This window comes from Arachis stenosperma, chromosome 4, assembly GCF_014773155.1.
Source record: "Arachis stenosperma cultivar V10309 chromosome 4, arast.V10309.gnm1.PFL2, whole genome shotgun sequence".
Lineage (NCBI taxonomy): Eukaryota > Viridiplantae > Streptophyta > Magnoliopsida > Fabales > Fabaceae > Arachis > Arachis stenosperma.
The window spans coordinates 145636057-145653127 of NC_080380.1; the positions used below are offsets into that span (position 1 = coordinate 145636057).

At 33.8% G+C, this 17071-nt stretch overlaps 1 protein-coding gene across 1 annotated transcript; it reads left to right on the forward strand.

The window, feature by feature from the left end:
• Positions 1-820: 820 nt before the first annotated feature.
• LOC130973569 (isoflavone 7-O-methyltransferase-like) lies at positions 821-3864 on the forward strand. Its single transcript, XM_057898163.1, has 3 exons — positions 821-1186; positions 1991-2527; positions 3059-3864. Exons 1-3 carry the CDS (start codon positions 929-931, stop codon positions 3371-3373), a joined length of 1110 nt encoding a protein of 369 aa, XP_057754146.1. The 5' UTR covers positions 821-928; the 3' UTR covers positions 3374-3864.
• The last annotated feature ends 13207 nt before the right edge of the window (positions 3865-17071 follow it).

Consider the following 17071-nt stretch of genomic DNA (forward strand, 5'->3'; position numbering starts at 1 on the left):
CAACAATAAAATAATTAAAAATAATTATAAAAAAATTTATATTTTTTATATAATTTTAATTTGTATAGTAAATTATCCCTAATATTAATCATCTTATGTTCTGTGAAGAACGTATGTCTTTACGTTTGCAGTAAACATCAGCATCAAGCTATAAGAAAAAGAAACAAACCAAACTAGGCGTGGGTTGGATTAACTTATTTAAATAAAAATATATTTATTAAATTTTAAATATATTTAGATATATTTTTAAAAAAATTATTAAAAAGTAAATTATTTATTTTTTAAAAATTAATAATACTTTATTTAAAAAATAATAAATAAATATTTTAAAATATTTATTTTTTTTAAAAGATAAATAATATATTGTACAAATATTTTATTGGCTTTTTTTTTATAATGTCTTAGTTTTCTTTATTTTTATTTGGAGCTTATATATTCTATTTTTTTAATGTGCCTCACAATTCGAAAGAATTTATGGGGAGGGGTCATTTCAGTTCATTTTTCTATCTATAACAAATAGTTTTAAGAAATAATAGAATTAAGAATACCCACTAAAAAAATTAATACAATCTATAATGGGATACCGAAAAATACAACATTTTTATTACTTGACCAACCATCAGAAGAAGCAAATACAACCAATAAAAGATCGTGATTGAATCCACATGTTTGGTAAAAAAAAAAATATTTTTCTTTGAGAATAATAAAAAAAAGAATCAATTAGAACATAAAAACGTGACTGAATTGATCACGGAGTCCTATACTTCCTCTTTTTATATTAGCAATCCATGCCTATATAAAGAGTGCTAGGTGTGTTGTTTTAGTATTCTGAAAAGAGAAAGAAAGGAAAAGCTCTCTTAGGCTTAGCTCTCTCTGTTTTATTAAATTTTAAGTTTTTAACATACAAAAACTGTTCATAACAAGAGGTATGGCTTCAAACAACAATGGCCGCACGGCAAGTGAGAGCTTCAAAGCTCAAGCTCTTGTTTACAGGCACATGTATGGCATCCTAGACTCCATGTGTCTCAAGTGGATCGTTGAATTTCGCATACCAAACATAATCCACAACCATGGCAAACCCATTACTCTTTCAGAATTGGTTTCAATTCTCAAAATTCCATCGGCTAAAGTTGATAGCACGGATCTTTTCATGCACTACATGGCACGTAATGGATTCTTTGATATAGTAAGAATATACAATTCTCACATATACTTCACATATAATTCTCACATATTCGTTGCCGAATTTGTCCTTTTATAAATATTTATATTTCACTATATAATTTCTTTGGAAAAAAATCCTATTGTCTTAATTAAGTCATTTTTTTTTGTTTAATACAGAATAAACCACCAAATATGCTCTCAAAGCTAAGCTATTAAATTGTTGATAAAAAAAAGTATTCTTCAAATTTGATAAAAATAAAAATATTTCCAAAATATAAAAAAAAAAACTCAACTTTTAGATATATATTCTTAAAAGATTTTAGAGATCAAGTTTTGTAGTAATTTTTTGTAAGTATTAACAGAAAGATAAAAAATTTTATTTTAAAATTTTCATTATTTTACATTAAGTAGATTTTTTTAATTAAAAAAAAACGTATTTTTAAAAAGTAAAAAGAAAATCTATAAATCGAATTTTAGTTTCAAATTTTAATACCTTTTTAAATAGTTATTCAAATTTTTTTTACAAAATTTCATATTAAATACACAGACAATTTACCAAATATAAAAGTCATTTTCTGTTTATCAAAAAATTGTACTTTAATTATTTTTATTTTATTTTACAATATTTCAAAGATATTTTCATGGTTAGAAAATTTGAAAGGCACTTCTATCAGCAATTTGATCATTTGAGAATATTTTTGTTGATTTTCTCTTTAATATATAAGGTACTATCTATGTTAGTTTTCTTAACAAAATGTTATAATTGAAACTATATCATATACCATGCATATAGAATTAATATTGTATTTACATCTGTATAACGAAGGTGACAATTCATGGTGACGATGATAGCAACCAAGAAGAAGAAAATGAAGCATTTGCTCTCACAGCAGCATCAGAGCTGTTGATCAAAGGCACTGAAAACCCTTCTATATCTCCGGTGGTAGAGATGTTTCTCGACGATCCAACTCTTTCAAGTTCCATGCATCATTTAAACAAGTGGTTTTATGACGAAAATCGCCCTCTATATGAAATCACCTTGGGAAAACCTTTGTGGGAGTTTCTTGATAAGAACCCTGCAAACTTGAGCTTGTTCAATGATGCTATGGCCAGTGATTCTCAGATGATAAAGTTGGCACTAAAGGATCACAACATGATCTTTGAGGGATTGGAAACAATTGTAGATGTTGGTGGTGGAAATGGAACCACAGCTCAAATTATCAGTGAGAAATTTCCAGCACTCAAATGTATAGTATTTGATCTTCCAATGGTTGTGGAAAGTTTGAAGGGATGCAACAATTTGAGCTTTGTTGCTGGAGACATGTTTGAATCCATTCCTAAGGCTGATGCAATTCTACTTAAGGTAAGCATTTAATTAGTAGTGGATTAGTAGCGTGTTTGTCCTAATTAATTTAAATATTTTTTTTAACTATTTTTAAGTCTTAAAATTAAGATCTCTAGTTAAGTTATAAGCATGCATTTGAGAATTAGATTGAATTAGTCGGTTTAATTAAATTTATTGAGAATGATAAAAAATCGGTTGTCAATAAATTGGTTAAAGAATAAAAAATTTTGGTTAATTGATCTAACCATTATAATTTTTTAATGATTAATCGATTTAAATAATAAAATATAATTTTTTTAAATAATATATTTTATACATAAATAAATTACTATTATATTTGACTCAATTCTAGTTCAATCTCGATTAACCTTTAAATCTTTAAATTTTTAATTTTATTAGTTTATGACATATTTGATTTTTACAACTTTGATTATAAGTCACTTATCATATTAACTAATTTTAATTTTATTATTTTTGTATACATTTAATAAATAAAGAATGAAATAATATTAGTATATATAATATTACATTTCTTTTCTTCTTTTGCAGCTAGTCTTACATTGTTGGAGTGACGACAATTGCGTAAAAATATTGAAAAACTGCAAAGATGCTGTTAATGTTTTAAGTAAGAATAAAAATAAAGGTAAAATAATCATTTTAGAGGCTGTGATAAATGAAGAACAAGATGAGCCTGAAATTACTCGACTCAAATTTCTCATGAATATAAGCATGCATATTATTCATCATCATGGAAAAGAGAGAACCAAAAAAGAATGGGAAAGTATCCTTCATGAAGCTGGCCTCTATAATTACAAAATATCTCCATTTACAGGACATTTATCACTTATAGAGATCTGTCCTTAAAGATGATCTCATAATAGTTTTTACAACTCTATGAATAAAATAAGAGAAAGTATGAGGAGCCAATGGAATATTTGTACAATATGTACAATGGAAGTTTATGGAGTATTAGAGATATAATCATTAGTGTTACCTTTTTCCATCAGCCGAAGCTTTTGGGATGTATCATACCATGGTATTAGAGCGTTAGATCCGAAAGGTCAAGAGTTCGATTTTTGGTGACCCCAAAATCAGTTTAAATTTTTCGGAAGATGTTTATTATCCTAGTACTCGGATGGTTATTCTAGATAATATAGAGGATGTTCATTTTGTAACTCAATAGCCCATTGTACACATTGTACAAATAGTCCATTGTCTCCCTAGCAGGATCCATAAAATAAATATTATGCAAACAACTAAGAAAGAAAATGTCTACTTTGAATATAGAATTTAAAAATGTAATTTTTTATTTAATATTTATTAATTATTGTTAGAATAATTATGTACTTTTAGATGTAATAAATATATAATTATGAATGCTATATGTATGATGTAAACCCCGGTTAAATTAGTAGATAATTAGTCAATAAATTAGTTTTTAATAAGAAAGATTAGAAATGTGAATATTATATCAAATTAGGATAGAGCTCATTGAAACGAGAATTTTAACACAAATTTCGAAGAAATCGGTTCAAGATTGAACCGAACGGACTGAACCGGTTGAACCAGACTCAAACCGGATTGTTGGTCCAACCGGACCAACCTATTAAATGAACCCAGCTTTGTCTTCTCCCTCATTACAGCAGCAACGAAGCCTTCAGCTTCCAGGGAGAAGAGAAACGAGAAATATCCCGTAACCCTTACGTTAATTTCCAACTCCCATAACTTCTCCGTCTGAGCTCCAATCGCCGCATCGTTTGCGGCCACGCGTTCACTGCGTCGAGCTCTATATTTCTATCGGAACAATTTTATAGGTAACTTATTATTTCACCTCAGTCTCCTCTTTTCCCCAATTTTCAAATTTTGAGTGGGAGATTGAATTTCTTTGATTTCTCATGTTTTAGGATCCAATTAGCTTGAGAAAAACGTTCACTCTTGCTTAGGGCTGGGCATGGTTTGGATTTTTATAAATCCAAATTGGATCCATTTTAGAACTAGTTTTTTGGTTCATGAAACCAAACCAGGACTGGATTGAAGAGAGAAACCGGTTCTAAATCAGTTTGGAAAAACAAAAACCGATTTTAAACCGGTTTTAGAATTTAAATTCGGTTTTACATATAAAACCGGTTTTAAATCCAATTTTACATATAAAATCGGTTTTTAATTCAGTTTTACATATAAAACCTGTTTTAAATCCATTTTTTTTAAATCCAAATCTAAAATCCGATTTTTTAAAAAAAATCCAAATCTAAAATCCGTTTTTTTTTATAAAATCCAGTTTTAAAACCAGATTTTTTAACCAAAAATTCAGTTTTAAAACCAATTTTTGAAAATCCAGTTTTAAAATCAGTTTCTTTAAACAAAAATCCAATTTTAAAACTAGTTTTTAAAAATTCAATTTTTAAACCAGATATGTTAACAAAAAATCCACTTTTAAAACCCGTTTTTAGAAATTCAATTTTCAAACCATAATTTTTTTAAAAGTAAAATTAATACTAAAGTCATTTTAAAGTGTATAGGTTCATTACAACTAGAATTTGGTTCTTTATAAATCTAATGACAATAGCTAATCTATATAACGTTTAATCATTCTCAAAACATCAAAAGAATACCACTAAAAAATATCTCTAAAATCTCTCTAAATCATCCTCAAGTGCCCAACTACTGCTTCCAGTGCCTTAAGCACCTTCAAGACTTCTCCCTGCAGCTCTACAATCCTTTCATCGGCCGCAGCATAAAATGGCACCTCATCTATCATGAAAATGATTTGGCATCAGAAACATTCCAATATTTTAACCAAAAATGTATTTAAAAAAGAATGCTCATTTCGTTAGGTACATAAAATGAGAACAGGAATCTAAACTTAAGTCAAATTGGACTCTGCACAAAAATTAGGCTCAAGAAAAGAGCATCGACCAACACAAATCTGATTGAACATAGAATTCAACACACCTTAATAATCCAAAATCACTAGTTGCTGTTAAAATACAGGAAAAATCATAGGTTCATTATGTAAAATTACAGGAGAGAATGCTGTCTCTGGATCTTCCTTCCCTGATATAAGTACCTACAGACATTTAATCCAAAGAAACAGCAGCCAATAAAACTTCAGCATGATTCATAAACTAATGCATGTTCATATATCTCGCAAGACAGCAGCAGTGTTTAAATAAAAAATTAATATAAATTGAGAGTTATGTACTCAAGAATCTACTGCTGCAGAATCAGAATTCAGTTTCTTTCTGCACAAGGCACCATTTTTCAAAAGGGGAAGCGTTTTTATAACTCATAAATTTCTTTAGGGATATGCAGCCTAGTATATCTAATCTAATCATGCAATTAAACATAGGTTCAGAACTTCCCTAAACAACAATAACATGAAATAAAACTAAGATTCATTCAGAGGCCCAAATTAGCAGTAGTAAATCTAACAATTTTCAGTTTTTACTGCCTAATTCTGCAGAAAAAGCTTTGGTGTATTTTATTGATTCTCAACTATCCTTAAGCTTAATCTCAGCCCCAAGTGTTTGATTAGCATTCAATCATCACAATATAAAATCACATATTCAGAAGATCAATTAAATATTCGCCATAACATAATCAAGGACGAATTCAGCAACACAAACTCAACCAATACAGCTTCATAAAATCATACTTGCATCCATTCCCCAGTAAACAAACAATGAACTTTGATGTGTTGTATCCTCAGCAATAAACCATTAGCAAAGTGAAATATCCTATGCTTTAACAGTATGCTAGAACTAGAAACCTGGTGCAATGTCTCAACAATAGAGTAGCATGATGAATGAACAGGAACAAAATTCAAAGCTAATTAAAAAATTTAAACACAAGGCAAGGCAAATACCTGGTGCTTGGTGAGCCTCTGCGAATGGCTCTGGTCTTCTTACTTCTTAGGGTGGAGATCAAGAGCTTGACGTGTACTTCTTCTTCTTATAAACTTCCCTCAAGATAGCCTTTTACTTCTGAGAAATCACTGTCAACACTTGACCAAAGGACAACCACACAACCTTGCTGCAAAAAAAAAAAAAAAACCCAAAATAAAAATGGCATTAACACAAACACTTGATGTACATAACAGCATAAGCAATCAAACCTTGATCAGTTTTTCAAATTGATGGAATGGAACAGAACAGAAAAGAACATGGAAGCACCTTTGGCAATTTCAACTATATAATCACAAATGTAGTAAATCCCTATCTACCACATAATTCCTTTTCTCAGATGATAGATTCACTCTGTGGTTCTTCTCTGTTGCTTCACAACATTTCAATCTACCAAATTAATTACTTAATGGTAAACCTATCTAACCTTGAGGGTACCCAGAGAACAGAGAAGAACAGAGCTGGGTCACGGCGAGAAAAGGCGGACGGCGCCTTGAGGGTACCCAGAGAACGGAGAAGAACAGAGCTGGGTCACGGCGAGAAAAGGCGGACGGCGGAACCGCGGATGGCGGAACAGAGCAGTGGCGCGACGCGCTTGTGGTGGTGGTGGCAGCTACGAAACTGCAGTGCCAGTTGCCTGCTCCGGTGCGGCTGTGCCAGCTGCAGGCGAAGGAGAAAAAGATTCATGACGGTGCTCTGAATTTGGATTTTTTGAGAATCAAAAGTTAAAAATTAGGGTTTTGTGAGATTTGGATTTTAATCTGGATCTGGATCTGGATCCGGATTAAAACTGTTTAAATGGATTGGACTTAAAACCAAATTATAAAATAAATTTGGTTTGGTTTGGATTTTTTGTTTAAAATTGGTTTTTTTAATGGTTTGGTTTGGATTTGGTTTAAAATCCAAATTTTGGATTTTTTTTTGCCCACCCCTGCTTTTGCTTATGTGAAACTTGGGTAAGGTGAGGATATGATAATTCTATTTTAATTTCATTAAATTTGAGCTTTGAGTATTAAATTTGATATATATGTGTTATAAATATGTATTAAGTTGTGAATAAATAATTGGAGCTTGAAATTGTGAATATTAGAACTTGGAGGAAGCTGATTAGTTGAATTTTGAAGGGGTTGCCTTGGTTTTAAATAATTTGCTTTGGTCGTTACGTGAAAATCGGCCAAGGTATGGTTTAGGTTTCTTGCATTTAATATATAATGTGCTATGAAAACTTAGGCTAGATGACCATAGGATAAGTTGGAATACAAATGTATATTTAATGTTTAGTAATAGGTTGATGAATATGCTTGGTTTGGTTTGGTGATTTGTTTGTAAGATGATATTGGTTGCTAGTTGGATCTTTGAAAGGATATGTGATTGAATTATTGATTATATGGCTATATTTGGTTTGATTGAATGATGATTGATGAAAAGATATGGAGCGTGTTGAGGATTATTGTTGGCAATTTGGATTGGTGGTAATAGGTTTGAAAAATAATTGGAATGAAAATTTTGAATGAAAAATGAGGTATTTTTTGTTAAAAGCCTAGGATTTGTGAACTATGATTCTTAGTTGAATTTTAGTTGTTGGATTTGAATATTGTATGAGTATAATTGTTGATCTGAGGTAGATTTATTGTGGTGATTGTTATGATGATGAGGAAGTGTATGTTGAATTGAGAAGAATGCAGATTTGGACCCGAAAAGAGTGACAAAGTCTGAGTTTTAGAGGAGATGCTGCCAAAATTTTATAAAAATTAGAGATTTTGTTTATATAATTATTTAAAAAGGTTTAGATTCAAAGGTTATATGGTCTGATTTTGAGTTATTAAGAAAATGAGCATATTTTAAGTTTGATTCATTTAGAAAAGAATAAATTATGTTTTGAATTGGAACTATTGATGGACGGAATGGGAGGTGTGATAATGAAGGATAAGGATTGAATATGTTTGATGTATGATGATGAATGAGATGCAATTGAGAATGATGTGGATGTTAATGAATTATAATTGAATTATTTATATGGCTTATGAATTTGAATAATCTGAGATACGAGATTCCCTGGATAAAGTGTCGTGGCTTGCCACCACGTGTACCAGGTATAAAACTCGATACTCTGTTGACCCTACGACGTAAGTGTGACCGGGCACTATATAAATTCCCGGGAATGTTACCTCCATTGAGCAATATTAATTATTTGAGATAAAGCTATGCATAGACTCTTGGAGATGCACGTCGGGAGACAGTCTAAGTACAATTCAGACTTGTCGGGTTGGCTGGATAACCGACAGATGAGCCTCATCGGCCATAGGACAGGCATGCATCATCTGCATATTACTTGAATTACTTGCTTGTGCATTAGTTGGGTGTGCCTAACTGTATTTGCCATGTTAAATGTGTAATTGTTACCTGCTGTACTTGTAACCTTCTTGTGCTTGCTTATATCTGTTTAACTGTCTGTGAAATACTGATGAAAATGGAGGTATGGGGGAATGGCAATATGAGGCTTAGATTTAAGGTTAAGTTAAGTCAAGTTTGGGTACTCATAGAAAATCACCTTTTATGGCTTCTGTTTAATACTCTAAACTCTATAATCTGAGTGTCGCCGTTCTAGGATTGCCTCTAGCATTCCCAAGACGTTATATCTTATGTGTGTGGCACCTTTATCATATTGAAAACCTCCGGTTCTCATTCCATACTATGTTGTTATTTTTTTTTTCCAGATGCAGGTCGAGAGACATCTCGTTAGGCGTCTGGACTCTTGAAGAGGAGTGGTTACTAGTTATTTTGTTATGGGTTATTTTGTTATAACTTTCTCTCTACATAACTTATTCTTTTTGATCCTCCTAGAGGTGTATAGGGAGGCAGGATTTTGTTTATGTACATTTGGGTTTTGGATATGTATATATATGTATATATGTGTGTATATTCTCTGGCCAGTCTTGACTTCGTAGGCTGAGTCAGGAGCTCGTTATTTTGTATCTTTGACTCTCTGTTCCTGTTTTGGGTTACTTTACACTTGACAGCTATAGCTTTCTTAGCATGCAAGTTAACTTATTTCTCGAGCGTTGCGCTTTTATTTCGCGATTTTTATTTCCTCTATTCTTCAAGGCTCCTAGCATATTATAATAATTCTTCTGCTATTATAAATATACATTTTATTTTAGTGGTCGTAATATCACACCACCTCTGTTTTATGAATAAAGCGTAAAGCTCTGTGTGGTAGGGTGTTACATTATGGTATCAGAGCAGTTCATTCCTATAGAGCCTGAAAGACGGACTGATTGTGCTTCTGTGCATTCTCTGTATATGTGTTTATGTGCTATTAGGATATCTGACTGATATATATAGCATAAACATTTGTGAGCATGCATTTGGAACTTAAAGCATTAGACCTGTGATATTAAGACTGATCAACTTAATATAACTTGTTTGGTGTGTACAAGGACCATATGTCGACTCGCGGACACAGTCGCGGGCGAGGTAGAGATAGGATAGGCATCGTTACTACTGGCCTGGCAGGGACTGATCTAGTAGACTTTATGGCTGCAACTATACAGTCAACAGCCAAAGCACTGAGTAATCAAATAAACCAGGGTAATGATGGGAACAATAACGAGGAAGACGGCCCTATGACACTTGCTACATTTTTGAAAGTTCACCCTCTAACTTTTAGGGGAACCTCAAATTCCACTGATGCAGATAATTGAGTTCAGGCTATGGAAAGGGTGTTGCAGGCTCAGCAGGTTCCTGAGGAGCAATGGAATGAGTTTGGAACTTATCAGCTGCAAGGCGAGGCTCAGCATTGGTGTTAGGGAATACGACGTATCCTGCAGGCAGATGATGCTGGGATAACCGGGAGGTTGGTTATATAAGAATCATGTTTTGCCTGATTGCTCTATGAAGCCAGTACAGTTTATGCCAAAAGGGTCAGAAGCACCGGCTGTAGTGAACCATTACTATTTGAATTCTATGATAGTAAACTGTTCTGGAACTGAATGTCAGGGTATTATGTTATTAACTGCGGGAGTATCAGGTGATGATCAGAGTTTAGAGTAGATTCCGGTTGTATGTGAATTTCCAGATGTATTTTTGGATGATATTAATGAATTTCCTCCTAACCAGGAAGTTGGATTCGCAATTGAGTTGGTGCCTGGAGCCGGTCCGATTTCAATTACTCCTTACAGGATGTCACCTTTAGAAATTGCTTAACTGAAAGCTCAGCTGGAAGATCTATTGGGTAAGCATTTTATTCGACTAAGTGTTTTTCCGTGGGGAGCGCCAGTGTTACTGGTAAAGAAGAAGGATGGGAGTATGCAGTTGTGTGTCGACTATCGGCAGTTGAATAAGATTACTGTGAAGAACTAATATCCATTGCCTAGAATCGACGATCTAATGGATCAATTACAGGGTGCCGGTGTGTTCTCTAAGATTGATCTGCGATCCGGTTATCATCAGATAAGGGTTAGAGACGAGGATATTCTAAAAATTGCTTTCAGAACGCGTTATAGTCATCATGAGTATACAGTGATATTTTTCGGGTTAACTAATGCCCCGGCAGTATTTATGGATTATATGAACAGGATTTTCCTACTGTATCTGGACAAGTTTGTTATTATCTTCATTGCTGACATTCTTGTTTATTCTAAGACTGAAGAGGAGCATGCTGATCACTTGCGAACTGTGCTGCAAATTCTGAGAGACAGGAAGTTATATGCTAAGTTATCTGAATATGAGTTTTGGAAGAGTGAAGTAAAGTTTCTCGGCCACGTGGTGAGTAAGCAAGGGATAGTTGTGGATCCTGCTAAGGTGGAAGCAGTGATGAATTGGGAGCGGCCAACTTCTGTGACAGAGATCAGGAGTTTCGTAGGTTTGGCAGGGTATTATCAGAGATTCATTAAGGGATTTTCACAGCTCGCCTTACCTTTAACTAAGTTGACTAGGAAGGATACGCCTTTTGTTTGGTCTCCATAATGTGAAGAGAGCTTCCAAGCATTGAAGCACAGGTTGACTACTGCACCTACACCTGCATTGGTATTACCTGAACCAAGTGAACCGTTTGAAGTGTACTGTGATGCATCTCTGAAAGGTTTCGGGTGCGTTCTAATGCAGCACCAGAATGTTGTAGCATACGCCTCACGGCAGTTAAGGCCGCATGAGATGAACTACCCGATACATGATTTGGAACTTGCTGCTATTGTGTTTGCTTTAAAGATCTGGAGGTACTATCTTTATAGCGTTAAGTTTCATGTTTTCTTAGACCATAAGAGTTCGAAATATCTCTTTAAGCAGAAAGAGTTGCATATGCGTCAAAGGAGATAAATGGAGCTTCTGAAAGATTATGATTTTGAATTGAATTATCATCCAGGAAAAGCAAATGTTGTGGCGGACACCTTAAGTCGGAAATCTTTATATGCAGCTTGGATGATGCTACGAGAAGAAGAGTTACTAAAGACATTTCAAGGTTTGAACTTGGGAGTTAGAGAAGAATCTGGAATTCTATGTTTGAGTCAATTTCAGATCTCAAGTAATTTTAAATCAGAATTTCTGAAGGCTCATCGAGACAGTGAAGCGTTACGTAAGGTATTACCAGCAGTTGAACAAGAAAAATAGTGGAGAGTGTTAGAAGGACAGGATGGTTTGTGGTGGTTCAAGAACCAGATTATTGTGTTAGATATTGGAGACCTGCAACAGAGTATCTTAAAGGAAGCTCAAGAGCGGGTTTTCAATTCATCCAAGGAGTACTAAAATGTATCTGGATCTGAAAGCGATGTTCTGGTGGCCAGGTATGAAGAATGATGTGGCATTGCATGTATCTAAATGTTTAACGTGTCAGAAGGTTAAGATTGAGCATCAGAGACCATCAGGGACCCTTCAGCCTTTGGAGATTCCACAATGGAAATGGGAGAGTATTGCAATGAATTTTGTGATAGGTTTGCCTAGAACCCAGTTTGGTTGTGACACTATTTGGGTGGTTGTGGATCGACTGACAAAATAAACTCACTTTCTTCCTATCCAAATAAGTTTCACAATGGAAGAATTAACTCGAATGTATATCAAAGAGATTGTTAGGTTGCATGGCGTGCCTTCTACCATTATATCAGACAGGGATCCTCGTTTTACATCAAGGTTCTGGGGAGCTTTTCAGCGTGCATTTGGGACTCAGTTAAGCTTGAGTACTGCGTATCACCCTCAGACAGATGGTCAGTCAGAGAGAACTATTCATACCTTAGAGGATATGCTAAGGGCTTGTGTTTTGGTCCAGCCGGTAAGCTGGGATCGGTATATGCCATTAGTAGAGTTTGCCTATAATAATAACTATCACGTGAGCATTGGAATGGCTCCATATGAGGCTCTGTATGGCAGGAAATGTCAGTATCTACTATGTTGGTATGAAACTGGAGAAAGAAGTTTATTAGGGCCTAAAATGATAGCTGAAACGACTGAGCAGATAAAGAAGATTCATAGTCAAATGCCTATAGCCCAAAGCCACCAGAAGAGTTATGCTGATCAGAGGCAAAAGCCTTTGGAATTCGAAGAAGGAGAACATGTCTTTCTGAAAGTTACACCGACCACTGGAGTGGAAAGAGCTATTATGACCAAGAAACTGAATCCCCATTATATTGGACCGTTTGAGATTCTGAAGAGAATTGGACCAATGGCTTATAGAATTGACTTAACGCCATATCTTTCGAATTTGCACGACGTTTTTCATGTATCACAGCTTCGAAAGTATACCTCTGATGCGAGTCATGTTCTAGAACCAGAACCAATCCAAGTAAGAGAAGATTTAACACTTCCAGTAGTTCCGGTGAGAATTGATGATACTAGTATTAAACGATTATGCAGGAAGAAAGTATCATTGGTTAAATTAGTTTGGAATCGAGCTGGTATCAAGGAACATACCTGAAAACTTGAATCAGATATGCGAAAGGTTTATCCACATCTCTTTTCAGGTGACTAGATTTGAATTTTGAGGGCAAAATTCTTTATTAGGTGGGTAGTATGTAAACCCCGGTTAAATTAGTAGATAATTAGTCAATAAATTAGTTTTTAATAAGAAAGATTAGAAATGTGAATATTATATCAAATTAGGATAGAGCTCATCGAAACGAGAATTTTGACATCAATTTTGAATAAATCGGTTCAAGATTGGACCGAACGGACTGAACCGGTTGAACCGGACCCCAACTGGGTTGCCGGTCCAACCGGACCAACCTATTAAATGAACCTAGCTTTGTCTTCTCCCTCATTACAGCAGCAACAAAGCCTTCAGCTTCCAGGGAGAAGAGAAACGAGAAATAACCCGTAACCCTTACGTTAATTTCCAACTCCCATAACTTCTCCGTCCGAGCTCCGATCGCCGCACCATTTGCGACCATGCATTCACCACGTCGAGCTCTACGTTTCTACCGGAACAATTTCATAGGTAACTTGTTATTTTACCTCAGTCTCCTCTTTTCCCCAATTTCCGAATTTTGAGTAGAAAGATTGAATTTCTTTGATTTTTGATGTTTTAGGATCCAATTAGCTTGAGAAAAATGTTCACTCTTGCTTATGTGAAACTTGGGTAAGGTGAGGATACGATAATTCTATTTTAATTTCATTAACTTGTAGCTTTGAGTATTAAATTAGATATATATGTGTTATAAATATGTATTAGGTTGTGAATGAATAATTGGAGCTTGAAATTGTGAATATTGGAACTTGGAGGAAGCTGATTAGTTGAATTTTGAAGGGGCTGCCTTGGTTTTAAATAATTTGCTTTGGTCGTTACGTGGAAATTGGCCAAGGTATGGTTTAGGTTTCTTGCATTTAATATATAATGTGCTGTGAAAACTTAGGCTAGATGACCATAGGATAAGTTGGAATGCAGGTGTATATTTAATGTTTAGTAATGGGTTGATGAATATGCTTGGTTTGGTTTGGTGATTTGTTTGAAAGATGATATTGGTTGCTAGTTGGATCTTTGAAAGGATATGTGATTGAATTGTTGATTATATGGCTATATTTGGTTTGGTTGAATGATGATTGATGAAAAGATATGGAGCTTGTTGAGAATTATTGTTGGCAATTTGGATTGGTGGTAATAGGTTTGAAAATAATTAGAATGAAAATTTTGCATGAAAAATGAGGTATTTTGTGTTAAAAGCCTAGAATGTGTGAACTATGATTTTTAGTTGAATTTTGGTTGTTGGATTTGAATATTGTATGAGTATAATTGTTGATCTGAGGTAGATTTATTGTGGTGATTGTTATGATGATGAGGAAGGGTATGTTGAATTGAGAAGAATGCAGATTTAGACCCGAAAAGGGTCGCAAAGTCCGAGTTTTAGAGGAGATGCTGCCGAAATTTTATAAAAATTAGAGATTTTGTTTATATGATTATTTAAAAAGGTTTAGATTCAAAGGTTATATGGTCTGATTTTGAGTTATTAAGAAAATGAGCATGTTTTAAGTTTGATTCATTTAGAAAAGAATAAATTATATTTTGAATTAGAACTATTAATGGACGGAATGGGAGGTGTGATAATGAAGGATAAGGATTGAATATGTTTGATGTATGATGATGAATGAGATGCAATTGAGAATGATGTGGATGTTGATGAATTATAATTGAATTATTTATATGTCTTATGAATTTGAATAATCTGATATGCGAGATTCCCTGGATAAAGTGTCGTGGCTTGTCACCACGTGTACCAGGTAAAAAACTCGATACTTTGTTGACCCTACGAGGTAAGTGTGACTGGACACTATATAAATTTCCGGGAATGTTACCCCCCATTGAGCAATATTGATTATTTGAGATAAAGCTATGCATAGACTCTTGGGGATGCACGTCGGGGGACAGTCTAAGTACAATTTAAACTTGTCGGGTTGGCTGGATAACCGACAGATGAGCCTCATCAGCCATAGGACAGGCATGCATCATCTGCATATTACTTGAATTACTTGCTTGTGTATTAGTTGGGTGTGCCTAACTGTATTTGCCATGTTAAATGTGTAATTATTACCTGCTGTACTTGTAACCTTCTTGTGCTTGCTTATATCTGTTTAACTGTCTGTGAAATACTGATGAAAATGGAGGTATGGAGGAATGGAAATATGGGGTTTAGATTTAAGGTTAAGTTAAGTCAAGTTTGGGTACTCATAGAAAACCACCTTTTATGACTTCTGTTTAATACTCTAAGCTCTATAATCTGAGTGTTGCCGTTCTAGGATTGCCTCTGGCATTTTCAGGACCTTATATCATATGTGTGTGGCACCTTTTCCATACTGAGAACCTCCGGTTCTCATTCCATACTATGTTGTTGTTTTTTTCAGATGCAGGTCGAGAGGCATCTCGTTAGGTGTCTAGACTCTTGAAGCAGAGTAGTTACTGGGTTATTTTGTTTTGGGTTATTTTGTTATGCTATGACGTATATATATGTGCTTAGCTTTCTCTCCACATAACTTATTCTTTTTTATCCTCCTAGAGGTGTATGGAGAGGCAGGATTTTGTTTTTGTACATTTGATTTTGTTTTTGGATATGTATATATATGTATATATGTGTGTATATTCTCCGGTCAGTCTTGACTTCGCAGGCTGAGTCAGGAGCTCGTTATTTTGTATCTTTGACTCTCTGTTCCTGTTTTGGGTTACTTTACACTTGACAGCTATAGCTTTCTTAGCATGCAAGTTAACTCATTTCTCGAGCGTCGCGCTTTTATTTCGCGATTTTTATTTCCTCTATTCTTCAAGGCTCCTAGCATATTATAATTTTTCTGCTATTATAAATATACATTTTATTTTAGAGGTCGTAATACCACACCACCTCTATTTTACGACTTAAGCGTAAAGCTCTGTGTGGTAGGGTGTTACATATGAAATTATAAATGTTATGTTATATAATATAAGATAACTTTAAGTATTGTTTCTTTAGTATTATTATTTTATGTAGTTGTATATTATTGTTTACATGGTATTTTTTATGAATAAAATTTTGTAATATGGTATTATTTGAATAAAGCTCTATATTCAAGCACATACCTTTAGTGTTGTCATTCTTCTTCTAAATTCGTGCACGTAGGGTTTTTTCTTCTTCTTCTTTCTCTTTCATTATCGTCATCACCAACAACACCAACATTATGTATTTTTGTTGATGATTGAGTTTTTTTTACTACTTGTTAAAATTTGAACTAATTTCAGTTCATTTGTGAATTAACTGAGGTTCACTTGATACTGTTGTTAAGTATTGACCAAATTTTTTATTCCTTAAGAAATTTTGGTTCATTTCTTAGTTTAATTTAGGTTCATTTGGTTTTGTTTCGGTTGAATTTGCTGAACTTATTCATGTGTGATTGTTTAGTTAGTTTTTGTTCAAATCTAAACTAATTTTGATTCATTTGTGAATTAACTAAGATTCACTTGATGCTGCTGTTAAGTATTAACCAAATTTTTTTATTCTTAAGAAATTTTTGTTCATTTCTTAGTTTAATTTAGGTTCATTTGGTTCTATTTCACTTGAAGTTTTTCTCCTCATCCTCCTCTTTGTCTTCTTCTTCTTTTTCGTCTTTTTTTTCGTCATCTTCTCCTTATTTTATTTTCTCAAAATTCTTCTTAATTTACTCTATTGAAAGAAATAAAATCAAGAAAAATGATGGCGAAGAAGAAGGAGGAGAG

Excerpts from the sequence above, each read along its gene's own strand:
- LOC130973569 (XM_057898163.1), top strand. The coding sequence starts at position 929 with ATGGCTTCAAACAACAATGGCCGCACGGCAAGTGAGAGCTTCAAAGCT. Across the intron at positions 1,187-1,990 it reads GTAATGGATTCTTTGATATA|GTGACAATTCATGGTGACGA; the intron begins GTAAGAATATAC and ends TGTATAACGAAG. Across the intron at positions 2,528-3,058 it reads CTGATGCAATTCTACTTAAG|CTAGTCTTACATTGTTGGAG; the intron begins GTAAGCATTTAA and ends CTTCTTTTGCAG.